The sequence below is a fragment of the Ahaetulla prasina genome, chromosome 1 (genome assembly GCF_028640845.1).
Source record: "Ahaetulla prasina isolate Xishuangbanna chromosome 1, ASM2864084v1, whole genome shotgun sequence".
NCBI classification, from domain to species: domain Eukaryota; kingdom Metazoa; phylum Chordata; class Lepidosauria; order Squamata; family Colubridae; genus Ahaetulla; species Ahaetulla prasina.
This window is the reverse complement of record NC_080539.1, coordinates 135,020,410-135,038,989: the sequence shown is the minus strand read 5'-3', so window position 1 is coordinate 135,038,989 and position 18,580 is coordinate 135,020,410. Positions and strand designations below refer to the sequence as shown.

The 18,580-nt window shown below is 34.4% G+C and overlaps 1 protein-coding gene across 3 annotated transcripts in view; it reads left to right on the top strand.

The window, feature by feature from the left end:
• Window positions 1–18,022, top strand: part of FAM135A (family with sequence similarity 135 member A) — a 60,055-nt gene extending 42,033 nt beyond the window's left edge. For all 3 annotated transcript variants that reach the window (XM_058176474.1, XM_058176456.1, XM_058176464.1), the window contains exons 16-22: window positions 1,096–1,253; window positions 2,112–2,203; window positions 3,306–3,403; window positions 6,912–7,063; window positions 8,932–9,042; window positions 13,227–13,340; window positions 14,577–18,022. In XM_058176474.1, coding sequence (XP_058032457.1) covers window positions 1,096–1,253; window positions 2,112–2,203; window positions 3,306–3,403; window positions 6,912–7,063; window positions 8,932–9,042; window positions 13,227–13,340; window positions 14,577–14,782 — 931 coding nt within the window. In that variant the 3' untranslated portion in view covers window positions 14,783–18,022. The remainder of the gene's footprint in view (window positions 1–1,095; window positions 1,254–2,111; window positions 2,204–3,305; window positions 3,404–6,911; window positions 7,064–8,931; window positions 9,043–13,226; window positions 13,341–14,576) is intronic.
• The last annotated feature ends 558 nt before the right edge of the window (window positions 18,023–18,580 follow it).

Below are 18,580 nucleotides of genomic sequence, written 5' to 3'. Positions count from 1 at the left end.
ACCCTACTTTAAAAACTGGGAAAGCAGAATTTAGCTACAGTTTACCAGTTCAATAGATAGAATTAGGATATGCTAAAATCACAATCTTAAGCATTTCCTAGAAGAACACCTAGATTGTTTATTGTATGCAGATAACGTAACCATCCTTTTTTAAAAATGCACTCGTGTGTGTAAAAGGAAGGTTGAATTCTTGTTTTTAAACGGGTGAAGTTGTTTTCAGTTACTAAGGTTAGTTATTGGGATTGCAGTTTTTCCCAATTATGGGTAAAACTGGATGGCTGGTAAAATACATATGAATATCTTATTTTGAAATTGTATACCTTGGTTTATGCTGGAAATGAAATTGGGATAGCCTGACAGGGAGCCAGCACAGCTGAAGGTAAAGAAATACAGCTTCTTTTAAATACAGTGCATGCAAAAAGATTGGTAGGGGGTTGTTGTTGTGATGATGATGATGGTGATGGTGATTTAATCTTCAATTCAATTAACAGTCTGGGACTGGTAAAAACTTAACAGTTCAAGTCCTAACCAAGGACCTAAGAGCTGTTAAGGTAATATCCGAGTATATGGGCAGTTCCCAGTAAGGTGGAGTTTGGGTTTTTTTGCAAAGTCAGAATATTCAGGTCTGATAAATTCAAAATTTCCATGTATCTAGGCAACCCTTTGGGTATTGCTCCAAGGACTCCTATTGGTATTGGTACAACCATTAATTTCTTCCAACACAATTGTGTTTCTTCCAACACAATTATTATTCATTGCACAGTCATCTAGATGCTCAGATTGGAGTTGGCATTTTTATCCACCTATTTAGTCTTTCTCATCTCTTTGATGTTTGATGGTGTTACTATTATTAAACATAGAAAACTGAGCGCAGAAAGACCTAGTGGTCCATCAAACCTGTCTTTTTGAGTTTTTTTGTTTTCTTTTTAATTTATATATTTATTATTTATTATTTATTTTATTTGTCTTCAGATACAAGTAAATAATTGTATTCCAATCAACTATATTTAATTACTACATGAAAATTAAACACCTATAATTTTCTTATTTTAATTTCTAAGCTGAATGATAAAAAAAATCATCTATTAATTATAGATTCCTTCATGCTAAAGAAGAATTGAAGCAACTTCAGCTTCCTGGATTCATGTACAGTGAAGTTTCCAGTCTAGCATCTTCCATGCCTTATTTCAGCACAGAAGAAGAAAATTCAGAAGATGGAATACATCTCATTATCTGTGTGCATGGCCTAGATGGTATGCTGTGGCAGCTGATAATAAATTAGTAAATATTTGAAATGCTGGATTTCAAATTTAAGTTTACATATGAGAACATTTAGTCCGTATAGTACAAAATACAAGCAAATCCCTAATTAACAGTAATTAAACCAAAATGCTAATTTGAAAACAGTCAAATTAGCATTTCCATCTAGTTATTGCTAATTAGGAAACTGCTTATGTTTGATATTATCTTTGCATTGCATAAAATACCAAGTATTTTCTTTTTAAATAAGCACATGCAGTTATCTAAATTTCTTGTTCTCAGCATGATGCTTAATGTAGTAAATAATCTAGGTAAAATACAGTGTTAATAAAACAAGGCAGCTGCCCAAATGGTTATGGAAAGTTATTGTCATAAAATATTATTAAATTGCATTGTGCATGTTCTATTTTAGGTGCTATTTAGGTCCCTTAAATATTTAGTTGAATAGGAAACTGTGATACAAATCAGATAAATGAGCAAAGGACTAATAAGTTTAGCTTTCAAGTGTTTATATTTTAATTGTACATTTGTGCCATAAGCAATTATTAACTGAAACAAACCACAGAGTTCAATTCCTTTAAAATGGAACCATTTACCCTTTTTGGACCAAAGGATACTTTTTGGTGAAGAGCTTAATTAAACTCTGAATTAAAAGACAATATTTCTGTTTTAAATATAAACAAATAGAAAATATTGTCTTTTAATTCATAGAATTTTGACGGTAATGTGAGTCTCAAACCAAATGAACTTTGATTAACTTTTCTACAATATTAGACATCATTGTTTTAATTTAAATGTGTTGTTTGTGCCAAGTAAACCTTTCTAATATCTGAAATTTTCCTTTATTTTAGGTAATAGTGCAGATTTAAGATTAGTAAAAACTTACATTGAACTTGGTCTTCCGGGAGGTCGTATAGATTTTCTGATGTCTGAGAGAAATCAGGTAGTAGCACCCAAGAATTACTGATTAATTTATAATACCTCATCTAGGGATACCTTATTTAAATTAATTTATATGTGAATCTTGCTGGAACACCCCTCCCAGTGATCTCATACAGATATTAGAGAGGAGGGAAGAAAGATCTAAGCCCTGAGGTACCCCACATTAAAAGGTTCTATTCCCATTCCCCCTTGGAACTGACCATTGAGAAAGGAAACACTCCCCCCACTCTCAACCCCCAAAGTCAGTTCAGAAGGATATACGGTAAGTGATATCAAAAGCAGCCAAGGAATTCAGGCAGGATAAGATGTACATCCCCAACCCTCCACCAGCATCTCAGTGCTGTATCCTGGCGTGAACCTTGACTGAAAAGGTTCCGGTATCCCACATTCGTTTCAGGCTGGCTAGAAGTTGTACTTTGCCACATTTTTGAGTGTCAGAATCTTTACTTTTTGGCAATACAATTGTTTGGCTGGGATCAAGTCAAACACTTGCTTTTTAAATATCAAACATTAAATAAGATATGGTCAGCTATGGCTGATTTAACCTTGAATTGTTGAACAAACTAAGTTTGACTAACATTATGGTTTGTGTAGTTACACATGCTATGTCTTCCAGGCTTCAGTCTTTTAAAGCAGTTATCATGGTTCTGCTGTATATAGTGGTTTTAATTTGGTTCTATTCAGTTCCAGTCCATATACCTTTGGTGTTATCTGGTGCCAGATCAGCTCTGGGTGGCTCACAATATTAGGAAAAAATATAAAAAGATAATGAAACAAGGGACATAACAAGCAGGAAGTAACAGAATGGCAATCCAAACAACTCACATCAAAACATACAAAATATGATGAATGCTTCTAACATGGGAGGGGCGGGCGGGAGGATGCCATCTCCCAAGGCCAGGGAAAGAAGAAAATCTTTTAGGCTTTATGAAATGGGGTCATGGTGGGAGCTGTCTTGATGTCAGGACATTTTGTCTTACTGTTGTTTTGTTCTCTCTACTCTAAGGCTTTCTTGGGAATTTTCCATATTCCTGTAATTTGCTAAGGATGCATACTTATTGCAAAACAGTTTTGTATAAGAAGCCTGAAATTTTTTCCCACAGAATGACACATTTGCTGATTTTGATTCAATGACAGATCGCCTTTTGGATGAAATAATCCAATATATTCAAATTTACAATCTAACAATTTCAAAAATCAGGTAATTTGTTTTGTTGTAGTATAAATAATGTCAGCTTGAAATGTAACCATAATTGTGGATTTTTAAAAAAAACTGAACTATGATTAACAAATGTTATCAAATTGCTAAATAGTAAATACATGAAGCATTAAAAATATATATACAGGTAGTCCCCAATTTTTTTTAACGGAACTGAAAAAGTGACTCATGAACATTTTTTCACACTTAACAACCATTGCAGCATCCCCATGGTCACATCATCAGAATTTGGATGTCTGGCATCTGACTCATATTTATGACGGTTGCAGTGTCCTGAGGTCATGTGATCGTCTCTGATAAGAAAAGTCAGTGATGAAACCAGATACACTTAACTGTGGCAAGAAAGGTTGTAAAATGGGCAAAACTCTCTTAACAATTGTCCTGATTAGCAGCAGAAATTTTGCCTCAATCGTGTTCATAAGTTGAGGACTATTTGTAGAAAATATAAAAAGTTTACCAAATAATAAGTAAAGAGGCATATACTATATATCTAAAATATCACCATATTATAGTTCATTATTGAGATAAACTACAAAATCCATCCAAATTTGACAGAATTGTAATTCCCACCTCTGATGTTTTATTAAACTTTGATGCTTTTTCTATTGAAGCAAGTGAAGAGGCCTCTTTAACCCACTTCTCAATTTTATGTTATGGGGAGTTTTCAAGTATTTGGCCATTATTATTTTAGTTGCTAATAATTGTGGATTTTCTGAGAATAAATAAAAAGCTTTGAGCAGAAATTACTACACTAGCAGTTAGTAAGTGGCTTGTATCTACATCTTTAAAAATGCATCTAGTTTGCAATTTAGAGGTGTCCAAAACATTTTGAGTTATTCCCAGGGTACCTAAAGTGGCAAACTTCAAAATACTTGGAATGTGGCTTGCAGAATGTTATGACTACTGCATTGCTGGCCCACCAAGCAGTGCTGCATTGCTGGCCCATCTTGTCCCTCTATCAGTGAATTCTTCATGGCTTTGGGCAGAATAGAATAGAATAGAATAGAATAGAATAGAATTTTTATTGGCCAAGTGTGATTGGACACACAAGGAATTTGTCTTGGTGCATATGCTCTCAGTGTACATAAAAGAAAAGATACGTTCATCAAGGTACAACATTTACAACACAATTGATGGTCAATATATCAATATAAATCATAAGGATTGCCAGCAACAAGTTATAGTCATACAGTCATAAATGGAAAGAGATTGGTGATGGGAACTATGAGAAGATTAATAGTAGTGCAGATTCAGTAAATAGTTTGACAGTGTTGATGGAATTATTTGTTTAGCAGAGTGATGGCCTTCGGGAAAAACTGTTCTTGTGTCTAGTTGTTCTGGTGTGCAGTGCTCTATAGTGTCGTTTTGAGGGTAGTAGTTGAAACAGTTTATGTCCAGGATGCGAGGGGTCTGTAAATATTTTCACGGCCCTCTTCTTGATTCGTGCAGTATACAGGTCCTCAATGGAAGGCAGGTTGGTAGCAATTATTTTTTCTGCAGTTCTAATGATCCTCTGAAGTCTGTGTTTTTCTTGTTGGGTTGCAGAACCGAACCAGACAGTTATAGAGGTGCAAATGACAGACTCAGTAATTCCTCTGTAGAATTGGATCAGCAGCTCCTTGGGCAGTTTGAGCTTACTGAGTTGGCGCAGAAAGAACATTCTTTGTTGTCCTTTTTTAATGATGTTTTTGATGTTAGCTGTCCATTTGAGATCTTGCGATATGATAGAACCTAGAAATTTGAAGGTTTCTACTGTTGATACTGTGTTGTCTAGTATTGTGAGAGGTGGAAGTATGGAAGGGTTTCTCCTAAAGTCTACCACCATTTCTACGGTTTTGAGTGTGTTCAGTTCCAGATTGTTTTGGTTGCACCACAAGGCTAGTCGTTCGACCTCCCGTCTATATGCGGATTCGTCATTGTCTCGAATGAGACCAATCACTGTTGTGTCATCTGCGAACTTCAGTAGCTTAACAGAAGGATCATTGGAGATGCAGTCATTGGTATACAGAGAGAAGAGAAGTGGGGAGAGCACACAGCCTTGGGGGGCCCCTGTGCTAATTGTACAGGTATTTGATGTGATCTTGCTTAGCTTCACCTGCTGCTTCCTGTTTGTTAGGAAGCTTGTGATCCACTTACAAGTCTGTTCCGGTACCTGTAGCTGGTTTAGCTTAGTTAGAAGAATGTGTGGAATGATGTATTGAATGCTGAACTAAAGTCTACAAAAAGGACCCTTGCATAGGTCTTTGGAGACTCAAGATGTTGTAGGATGTAGTGCAGAGCCATATTAACAGCATCATCTGTTGATCTGTTTGCTCGGTATGCAAATTGCAAGGGATCTAACAGCGGATCCATGATGGTTTTCAAGTCGAAAAGCACTAGCCTTTCAAAGGTTTTCATGACTACAGATGTTAGAGCAACTGGTCTGTAGTCATTCAGTTCCTTGATGGTGGGCTTCTTCGGCACTGGAATGATGGTAGAGCGTTTGAAGCAGTCTATATACAACTCCTTGGGTGGCCTTGTTTGGCTATTGGGACGCTCTGAAAAGATGTTTCAGGAGTGAAATCAAAATTGGCCAAGTGGCCAATATCTAAGGCCCCTTAGATATACCAGCTTTTTTTATGTTATCCTGGATTAAAAGATGCACTAGGATTTGGCTTAGTTGCAAAAATGGGCCTGCTTGTTAAGCTAGATTGTATTCCTTAATATGTCGATATTAAATTTTTATTTCAAAAAGTGGGACTAAAATTTCTAAATACATAAAGATCAGTTGAAATCAGGGCACATTCTTTCCTAAAAAGAAAAAAAAATTGTACCCCTCAGTAAAGGTATTCACATTCATGAACCTTGGGATGTCTGAAAATTAAATGTTAATTAATTAAAGGATAGGCAGTTTCTGTGTCATCTACAACTTATTGCTCTAGTGCCTTCTGAAACAAAGTTCCATAATTTGTATTGGAAACTACAGAAGTGAAGTAAAGGAATGACAGAGATAAATACAGTATTGTGGAAAGTTTGGAAACCAGTGATAGCCAAAACATGCTCTGCATTTTTATTCATACCCCCTCATTGATGGTGATTTTAGCTAGCATAATGAAAACTCTTTCATAAATTGCATGATTGTTTTAGGCATGTGCAGAAAGTATAACATTTGCAGTACTGCAAAACAAAGTTAAGAGCTAGTTTGGTGTAATGGTTAAGGCATCAGGCTAGAAACCGGGAGATTGTGAGTTGTAGTCCCACCTTAGGCACAAAGTCAGCTGGGTGACCTTGGGCCAACCATTTTCTCTCAGCCCTAGGAAGGAGGCAGTGGCAAACCATTGTTGAAAACCCTTGCCAAGAAGACAGCAGGGACTTGACAAGGCAGCCTCCAAGATTTGGACACAGTAAAATGGAAGAAAAACAAACAGTTAAAATTCAAGGTTTCAGTTGATAATGTATTAAAAAATATTTTTCCAAATCTCACACACTTTTTTTTCCTTTTTTTATTCAGTTTTATTGGACATTCACTGGGTAATTTAATAATCCGTTCAGTACTCACAAGACCTAGGTTTAGGTATTACCTCAATAAACTCTATACCTTCCTCTCTCTGTCTGGACCACATCTTGGTACTCTCTACAACAGCAGTGCTCTTGTTAATACAGGTAAAAAAAAACACCTAGATTTGATGTCCACTTTCAAGCCTCAGCACTATAAAAAAGGGTGGCTTATTTTAATCTTTTTAAACAGTGTAATAATTATGTTCTTCAAATTGTCAAATTTTGAGCAAGTATTTCTAGTATCCATTAAAATGCACAGGATGCCTGTTTAAATAATCAGAGTGGTATAATGAAGTAGGAAGAAGGAACCAAATATGTTAAAGCACAAGTGCTATAATTCTCAGCTATTAAGGTCATTGGTTAGGAGTAACATGAATCATTGTTCAAATATCTGGAATATAATAGATTACCTTAAATAATTACAATAATATTGAGTAAAATTAAGTACTCTATTATTACTAAATTAAGGGAGCTAAAACATTTCATGTTTCTATATGATCTTTATATGCTAAGTGAGATTTTTATGTTTATATTGTCAGTTTTTAATATAATGTAAGGGAAAAGGCCAATTAAATCAACACAGGTGTATATAAACAGATACAACAAAGAAAAATGCTAATATTTCAATGGAATAAATTTAATTTGTAAGAAGAAGAAGGAGCAAAGAATAATTAGTTATCATAAAGGGATCACCAGGATCACACTGCTTTTCCTGGAAGTTACTTTGATTAGTATGTGAAGTAGAGCTTCATTGAAACAGTCCCCAAATTTCAGAGTATTTTATATGAGATGAACTATTTTCTGAGATACTCAGAACCATTGAACAGCAACACTTTCTAGGAAGTGTTCAGAATAATTGCCATTCTGTTTTGTCAAAGAGGATTTGCTTTTCAGGCTACAGACCACATCATTTAATCAATTGGCTGAAGAACACAAGACTGATGCACTAAAGCAGGAGTCCCCAAACTTTCAGACCTCAGGGACCACTAAATTCATAATTTTAAATCCCACGGACCACTAATATGATCTGCCTAATGACCGGCTGGGTGGCTATGGCTAGGTGGTCATGTGACTGGGTGGGCATGGCCAACTCGATGTCACTCACATCGAGGGGTGCCTCGCTGGCCTCTACTCACCTCTTCTTTGCCAGCCACTCCTCGCCTCCCTGCCTGGGCTCCTTAGGAAGCAGTTGTTGGAGCTAAGCAGCCACCACGAGAAAGAGTTGGTAAAACAGCTCAGTTCAAATTAGATCTGACCGAGAAGGGAGGCTCAGCAGAAGCACCTCACTCAGGACTACGAGCATAGGCTTTCCAAGCAGAGGGAAGACCTGCAGGAGTGCAAGGCCAGGTACCGGCGCTTGGAGGCTCAGCGGACTGAGATGGTCAGCCAGTTCCAGGCCATGAGGCAGTCCCACTGGAACAAGGCCCTCCGGCTCTTCACCACCAGCGGCGCTTCCCTTCAGCCAAAGCCCCACACCAGGAGGCTAAAGTAGACCCCAAGTCAGAATTTTTGTCCCCCTCCGACCCACATAAAAAGACCCCGAAGGGGGAGACTCTGCAGCAACACAAACGTTCATTGCACATATCCGGCCCAGGGTTCATAGTTTGAGGACTCCTGATTTAGTGCAATATAAAAAAATGCAAATAATTTTTCTGCAGACCTTTCTCGCGGACCACCAGTGGTCCATGGACCACCAGTTGGTGACCATTGCACTAAAGAACATTAAAATTGCGTTTAGCATATATACATTACATGTGTACATATACATATATATATATTCATTCAATAAGTATTTTGGCTATTGACATATATTCATTTGATATGTGTGTTTATAATTTTAATTCTTACATATGAGATAAGCAAATAGAGTAGAACCTTCTTAGTATGTATAGAATGAACACTAATTAGAAAATTATTCAAAGATTTGTATAATTTTCTCTGTGTATTCACATATAATATATGCAAAAATATAGGCCTCTGGTTTATGCAGAAGTGGAAGAAGTCAGGATCTTTGCTACAGTTGACCTGTCGAGATCATTCAGACCCCCGGCAAACATTCTTATACAAACTCAGTAGAAAAGCAGGTAAGCTATATCAGCTTCGTTGAAAGCATTAACTTTTAATGAAACTTGTTTTCATTTATACATTAGTATATTTTGGAGAAACTGGAGTAGCAAGTAAATGTGATACCAGTGATCCCAGACATTCAGATTTAAATAGTTTCCCTACAAAATGTCAGAGGTTTTCTGTTAATAATATACTATGTGATGCTTTTTTTAAAAAGCATAATTAAGATATTGATACAAGGACTTGCTAGTTTACTTTATTTTGGAAATTACAACCATGTAGCTCAGTTTCACAAGCATAGTGAAATAATATTTCTTGTCAAATATTTCCACTGTTATATTAAACGAAAAACCATGGATGAAATCATAAGATTAAGACTTGCTACTGTTCTGTAAAATGGTAATAAAGAAAATGCTCTTAAGATTAATGAGGCAAGAATTATAGTTTTGACTGCAGTGTCAAGTTTCACAGAAACTATAAATGAGTCAGTTGCTTTAGCAGTACCCCAAAAACCTAAATTACATTACATTACATTACTACATACATACATACATTACTGTCAGAGTTTAGGCAGCGTGACTAGTATTATGAGATAAACCCAGAAGTAAAACACAGCACTCAGAGCCTTTAGATAATTAACAGTGGTTTTATCTACAGCTAAATATATATAGATTTATACGTGGTAAATACCTTATACAGCTACTGACACAAAGAGAGCAATGAGATACATAACAAGAGAGAACATGAGGAGAAGAGAGATGCCCTCCAATGCAATAAATATACAGCTTCTTACCCAGCTTCTTTTTTTTTTTTAAAGTTTTATTTTAACATTCATATCCAATAACATATTTAGTGTACCATCATATACAATTAATCAGACCTGCCTGGTCACCACCCCCTTCCTTTAACTCTCTTCCCTTCTCTACCTTCTTCTACTTTCCACGACCATCCTCCCCCTTCTCTTATCTATATCCTCTCCTCCTTCCTCCCTATTCCTTTCTTCTCCCTCTTCTATCCCTCTTCCTTCCTTTCCTCTTCCTCCTCTTCTCTTTCCTACCTCCTTCTCTCTTCTACTACCTTCTTTCCCATCATTCTGAAATGGTAGCCAGGCAGCTCCGATCTTACATTAATTATACATCTTCAATCATCTCTGTACATTAACCATCAATCTATTTTCTACCTCATCCCCTCCCCTCCCTTCCCTTCCTCCCCACCCCCGGGACTTCCCAGAACCGAATATAGGGTATAAAACTAACAGCAAAAATTAAAATATAACACAAATCATAATCCATAGTCACTCCTTAAAACCTCAACTCCCCTTCCAGAAACAAAGAAAATACATTTCTTCCAATCCATTATATATCAGACCATTCCACTCCTAGAGTTCTCAGAAATTTCCGATTGAGTTAGTGTTTGTTCTTCAATAAAGTACATAGTTTTTAATATCCAACCTTCATCAATCAATACCAAAACAACGTTCCATCTTCCAATATTCACCAAGGATTCTTCTAAAATGTCTTTCTTCCTTAAGCAGTCTCTCAAGAATAGTTCATATTTCCAACTTAATTTCTTAAATTTTTCTGTCCAACCTTCAAGGGTAAACAATAATCCATCTTTTCATATCTTTGATATCATTTATATACATCAAATAATATTACAATTATTTTTATTAATCCTATATTATCTCCCCAATATATCAATTGTAATAATTAAAGTCTTCACTTTACCTTACTTATATCAAATAACATTATTAAAATTACACCTATAATTTATCCAAAATATATCTGTTATAACAATTAAATTCTAGTTAGCCATATAACAACATTACATCCATCTCTTACATATAATATTTAATCCAAATTCCTAAATTTTACTATCTATCCTCCAAAGTTAAACAATATTCCATCTTCCTATTCCTTTATACCTCAAATATATCAAATAGTACCCCTAAAATTACACATTTATATCCAACATAAATCATTTACAAAAATTAACCATAATCATATATAATAGAATTAAACATTCTCCCTCCCATTATCTTCTGTCTTACACATTTTCCACCATCTATTCACCATTCAACTTAACATCTATCGATAAATGGTTCCCAATCTTTTAATACATTAGTGTAGAAATCTCGTGCTTTAAAAACTGTATTGAAAAAATACTTTCTTCCTTTATAATTCACTGTTAAACCAGCTGGAACCTCCCATCTAAAATATATCTGATGTTTCTTAAACTCATCCACTAAAAAGGCAAATTCTTTTCTCTTTCTTAACATTTTAGGAGGAATTTCCTTCATTATTATTATATCTTGTCCTAATATTTGAAATTTATTTTTATAAAATGCTTGCAAAATTCCATACCTAATCTTCTTATTTGTAAAATAAATAACCACATCTCTCGGTAAACACTTCTGCCTTGCCAACCAAGAATTAACACGATAAATTTTTTCAATATTAACTTCAAAATCTTCTGGTTCCACTCCCTCTATCTGAGCAAAGGCCTGAGTAAAAATCTCTTTCAAATTTTCCTCTTTAAATTCTCTTAATCCCCTACCCTTATAGCATATTCCATTAATTTATATTGTAATATAACCCTTTCTTCATCTGCCCTATCTACCTTAACCTGAATATCGTCTATTTTATTTTCTAAATTCAAATTAATTTGAACTTCATCTATTTTCCTTTGCAAATCTAAATTAATTTGGTTAAGTTCATCCAGTCTTTCTTCTGTCTGAATATTAGATAACAATAATGGGGTAATTGATTCCTTTAATTTTTTCATCTCCCTCCTCTGCTCTTCCACCATATCTTTAAAATCCAGTATTTCTTTCTCCATTTCATTAAATTTTTGATCTATTTCTGAAAGATGAGCCTCCATAAGCTCCTGTAAAAAATTCCTTAGACCTTCTTTAATATCTTCTTTTAGTTTCCGTATCTGAACTGAAGAAATTTCCAATATTTTAGAAGTGGTTAAATCTCTTTGCTTGAAGGCCATTTTTAAACTAAGTAATACCAAGAAGAAGAAAAAAAGAAAAAAAATTCAGTAAGCTTTTCTTCTTAAACACTGTAAGAAAAAGATTTTAAAAAAAAGAGATTAAAAAAAATTTCATTTTTAAAAAAATACATATTGTTATATTCTTCTTAAAGGTTCCACGCCAGCAATTGTAATAAGCATTTCCTTAGCTTTCACTTCCAATACACAAAACGCCATTTCCTTTCATCATCTCCAATCTTGACTACGAATACATTCTCTGTCAGGGAGTTAAAATCTTCTTACAATCAAATGCCAACGCTCCTGTTTTCAGCTCTGTCCGCGTTAGCAGTCCTACAGTAATCCATTTCAGTTGCGGAGATGGGCGCTGCGTTTTGTTCTGCCATTTGGCAGAAGTGTTCCGGATTCTGGAGCTTTTTTCGGGCTATAGAAGGAGCATTCCCAACAAGCCACCAGAAATCTTCCTGGGGCTTTCCCTGGGGGCTCTACTTCAGCCCGAATGCTCACCTCCCCCTCTTTGCCCGAGGGAAGAGATTTTCAAGCTGCTTGACAGCAGATTAACGCTGTCTGAGCAGCTCTACAGAATCACACAGAACTGGCGGTCTGAAATAGACCGCCATTAACGAAGCGGAGCCACCTGGAAGTCTCTTACCCAGCTTCTTAAAGTAGCAGTAACCCTGCTGCCTCATTCCCATTGCATCAGTTTACAGTTGCCTCCGCTTACAACTTTCCATCAGCTTACAGCTATTAAATCTACATTCCCTGGCAATTACAACTATCAGTGGAAATTTAAGAAACTTATTTTACCATTTCTATATAAATTAATTAGTCATAAAATCTATTTTACCACATATGATCATATTTCTTTTACAAATATCATGATCATATTTGCATATAGTTATATTTCTGGATCTCTACTTAGCTATATGAATGCAGAATTCTTCAAAGAGCTTTTCTCACAGTTAAAGTTCCTAACTTTATTGGTATTGATGAGTGCTAGAAAAGTATAATTTTCCTTATACTCCTTTCCTATGTGTGCTTTAGTTTAGTCGTAGAAAGGGAGTAATTAGGATCCTAGCATTTGTTACATCCCTAATATCTATTAATTCAAGAGGTTTTGTTGGGGTGGGACTGAATTTCTCCAAGCTTGTAACTGTTGATGTGTTTGTGTGTGTTCTTAATATTTATAATCACTGTCTTTTCACAGGTCTTCAGTATTTCAAAAATATAATATTAGTAGGGTCCCTGCAAGATCGTTACGTCCCTTATCATTCTGCCCGCATTGAGATGTGCAAAACTGCTTTGAAGGATAAACAAACAGGTATTAGCTAAAACATAGATATTTGTGAAACAACAGCTGTTCTTCATTTAAAAAATATTCAGGAGAATATGTACTTGAATAATGTTATACTAGGGCAACAAGTCTTATTTTTTTCCTTATGAGGGGGAGATCAATTTTAATGAAATGTATGAGACAGAAATTACACATAGTGTCTGGATTATATAAAATGAAAACTCCTATAAATCCTACACATGTCAGATGGCACCCTGTTGGCATGTGTACATTTTATTTATATATATTATTTATATGGTGTTTTGCAATAGCAGTTATGGCCAGCTAAACATAAATTAAAAAACACAAATACAATAATCAGTTACACAGCATTATACAAACATGAAAACTTCTATTTGCATACCTGCTTCTGTAGACTTTTGCTAAATCAGGCCTTGTACATCTGGGGGCTGCCTGTATTTAAAAAGCCAGTGCTTTTGGAGTTCATTTAATGAAAAATAATGTGATGGGCCCCGCAAAAAGCTGGTTTTTTTTTAAAGGAAGAAGTTGGTTTGGTTAACAAAATATTTTCAGGAGGCCTTGTCATTATTTTCTCAAAGTATCATTAATGCTGTTTTTTAAATGCTCTCATATTTATTTGCATGGACATTGTAGTTAGGACTAAAAGCTAACAGACATGCAATCTTGGTCCATTAAAAACAGTAAATTTCAAAAGATTTTTTGTTGCAATGTTTTGTAAATTTGCCATTAATGAACCCAAAATTGTAAAATAGCTATCAATGCTCACCTTATTGGGATCAGCCATCATATTTCTTTACCTTGGAAGTTATTTTATGCTTAAAATAATAGTTATTTTAAAAGCATCAGTGGTCTTTCTTTATGTACACATGTATAAATGTGCCTTCTATACAACCCTTCTTAGGTGCTTGCTCAACTCCTGAAGCCCTGCTTGCTGTCCTTTGACTGAAATGCAGCAAGTATTTGGCAGCTGATTTTTTTGAGTTTTTTAGTATGGCACTTTATGGGATTTCCTTTTTAGGGACACTCTTAACTTCTCTGCCAGAACAAACAGGGCTTTTAAAGCTCAAGGAAGTAGTTCATATAGTTGTTGACTAATTACAGGCTGAGACTTTTTTGCTTGAGTATTACAAATAGGTTTCAACTGATAACATTTAAACATGGTATTTTTCTGTTAATTGCATGGTAGAAAGGAAATACATACAGTGCTTACTTAAATAAGTAATGCGGGTTCTTCTTTTACAGGACCAATATATGCTGAAATGATCCAGAATATGCTTTTGCCTGTTCTTCAAAGCAAGGACTGCAATTTGATTCGATACAATGTGCATTGTGCACTGCCAAACACAGCTGATTCTCTGATAGGAAGAGCTGCACACATTGCTGTTTTGGATTCAGACATATTTTTGGAAAAGTTTTTTCTGGTTGCTGCCCTAAAATATTTCCAGTAGGAATAAAAACATTGTAACAGACTTGGTTATTACCTCATTAACAGATAAATAATGTGTGATATTAAACTGTAGTTACTGCGGTATTTTAAGAGATATTTATACTTTTTTATATGGAAGATAATTTATATCATCCATGTGAAGAGCTTTTTTAACATCAACTTTACTTTCTAGGTATGTGGCTGTGCAATATTTTTTAATGTTTTTTTTTCTATTTTTCTTATTTTGGGTACCTAATTATTTCAGAACAGATTTAAGCACAGTTATGTGCAATTGATGGATTTAGACTGCAAATGTTATATGACTACATTTTTATGTGTCTTTTAGATGCCAAAAACTCTGAATTTCAATGTCTAAGAAGGTATTAATTTGATAGATCTCTTTAGAACTCTAAAAAGCTGAACTGGAAAACAAACTGCTGGCTGCTAAAATAACTATAATAAGTATATAGGTTTGTTCAAGACCACTCTTTTGAGTCACCTGTTTGTTACGTCACTACATTCAAGCTGAACTACTTTCTACAGAAACATTATTGAACATACTCTCCCTGTGGAAACTACATTTTTCTACTGATCTCAATAGGACATTAGTTTACATTTTCACCTTTATTACTGGAACATTAGTTTTCATAAGCAAGCAATTAAGGATTTTTGAATGTTGAAATGTGAGCTGCCTTCAAGTGGAGTTTTGCAAAATTTAATAAAATTGCTCTTTATATTGGTTCAGTTCTTCAGTGAACCTTTTACATGGGACTTCCTTGTATGTGCATTTTTAAAAAAGTAAACATAAATTTCTGCAACACTTTTATGAATGTAAATTTTTGAATATTAAAATTTATTGACAAATTATTGTAAATAGAAATCAGTTGCATCTTGAAATGGAAACAAATGCTAAATTTTTGTGATAACTAATTTTTTTTTAAATATCCAAGAATGCTAAAAGTCTTACTGGGGTTGAAAGTAGTGAGTTCAATATTCATCCCTTTTCACCTTTTTTTCAGGCAGAATGCTTTTAAAAGGGAAAAAATCTTGTCATTATGCAATTGTAACCAACAGTTTTTCAGAGAATACAGTTTTGTAGTATATCTAATGCATGTTTATTTTCTAACATTGTGTTATTGCATCTTGTGTTAATAAACTAAAAAAAAATATTAGAGAAAGCAAGATTTTGCTTTTTCCACATCCTGAGGATAATATATAAGCTCACACAGAGCTTGATAATAGATTGAATATCACTTAATTTGACGGTTTTTCACTGCAAACTATCCATATGTGCTATTGGTTTAAAATCTTGCATTTTCTAATTTGAATATGTTTAAGAATAGTTTAATTATGTGGATGTGCAATGGTTTGCAATCATGTGTTACTGAATTTTATTGAGCAAGAGTTAGAAATAATTACTGCTACTTGGCCATTTCACCAATTGCACTAATAGCCCAATCTGTCGTTATTTCTCTGAAGAAAATCCTATGAGTTTTAAAGGAGTTAGTTTTTGAGTACAGATACAACAGTTTTATGAGTGCCAATATTTACTAACAAACATAGATTCACAGAAATACCTAGTTTTTTACGCAATATATAAATAATTCTAAGATTGCAATATTTTTACTGCTTGCTTCTCAAGAGGTAACACCAACAATTCTCATTTTGAAAATGTATTTAAAAAAGACTAATCAGGCTTTGGCTTACTTAATACATAAGAATGGAAAAGTAATTTAGAAGCAGTGTAAAGGTCTTAATAGTGTATGTTAATGAATTCTTGAATATGTTTTTTTTTCTGCTTGCATTTTTGAAACTAAAAGAATGCACTTAGAAGAAAAGACGAATCAATGATTGACTCATTCTGTTTTTTCCATTATATTGTTAATTTTAAATTGATAGATTGGTTAATAGTGAGTGTGCAGCTGTAATGGAAAATGTTATTTGCTATGTTTCAAAAGATTAATTAACAATCTGTCAATGTTTTAATATTATGCCTGCAGCTATTACTGTTTTATGACTTGAAACAGAAAACCAAATTTAATATAATTGAAACAACATAGCATGCCGCTTACAAACTATTATATAAACATGAATACTCTTTGCACTTAACTTTCTAATTAAGTGAGATAGTTCAAAATTTCCCATTTTGCCTATGGCTCACTAAATCTGAAATTTGACATGGCCTAACCAAGGCTATGAGAAATTGTCCAACATTTTTTCAGACTATTAAATAGATTGAATTTGTGTTATTATTGGTTTTTATGAATTCTAGATACTGATCAGTTTCAGAAATGCCAGCTGGTTTGGAGAGAAATGATAAGCTTGTGCTATGTGCCTGGTGGATCATGATTAACAGCATCCATAGCAAAGTGGATTAATCCCAAATCACAGCATATCTGCAATGACATCACATAAATATAGGTAGTACTCAACTTATAACACACTTAGGATCAGAATTTCCATTGCTAAGCAAAGCAGTTGTTAAATTGAGTTGCATCTGATTTCACAGCTATTTTTGTCATGGTTGTTAAGTAAATCTTGTGGTAGTTAAGCAAATCCAGCTCCCCTGATGATTTAGCTCGTCAGGAGCTAGCTAGGAAGGTGGCAAATGGCAATCGTGATCCTGGGATGCTGCGATCATTGTAAATACATGCAAGTTGCCAAGTGACCAAATTTTGATCACATGCCTGTGGAGATGCTGCGGAGGTTGTAAGTATAGGGACTGGTTCTAAGACACTGTTTTCAATGCCATTGTAACTTTAAATTGCTAAGGTTGTTAGTTAACCTTTATGTACTTGGGTCCCTATAATTGATGTCCTGTCCTGCTCCTGGCTTTAGTATAGTTTTTTTAAAACTGAAAAATAATTTAGATAGGGTAATATATTTGCATCTACCATTAAAATATTTTAAAATACTTGTATGGGTTTTAAAAATTAATTTAAAAAATTAAAATTAAAGATTTTTTTAAAATCTTGTTTAAAAAATTAAATTTAAAATATGTGTTTCGACATGGACTATGGTGTTCAAATTGAAAATACTTTATATAAAATGCCATGTTTCAAATTTATTTTCGGATTCAGTAAATAGGGAAGTGATACGAAGAACTCTAGTAGTTGCAATCTGAACCATCTCCCATGGTTACTATTAATTTTTTATAAGTGTTCAAATTACTTAATTCACTGTTACCATAGGATTGTAATCAGGTTTTTTGTACTTGATTTATGTAGCATGAATGATCAAAATTAATATTCCATTGTCACTTCAATTATATTTTCAAGCCAAATGCAATCACTTCAGGCTCCTTTCAGCAATTGTTATGGATTTCTAACTTTATTTCTGCTTTTTCAGTCTGAGCAATTATTCATCCACCTGTTTCCTTTCTTAGAATTTTTTAAACTGGTTTTCTTGTAAAACTAAGGGTTATTCACAAAACGATCAGCAGAAAAAGTTTCAAATGTTTAGGGAATTCAATAAATTTCTGTAGTCCGCCCAGAATATCCTAGGCATTTATTTAAATAAGATGCTGTTTTATAAGTTTAGGGGCCGGGATAGCTCAGGCAGTAGAGTTAGCAGTTATTAGAACACAGAGCCTGCAATTACTGCAGGTTCGAGCCCAGCCCAAGGTTGACTTAGCCTTCCACCCTTTATAAGGTAGGTAAAATGAGGACCCAGATTGTTGGGGGGGCAATAAATTGACTTTGTAAAAAAATATACAAATAGAATGAGACTATTGCCTTATACATTGTAAGCCACCCTGAGTCTTCGGAGAAGGGCGGGGTATAAATGTAAAAAAAAAAAAAGTTCTGATAGGAACATAAGT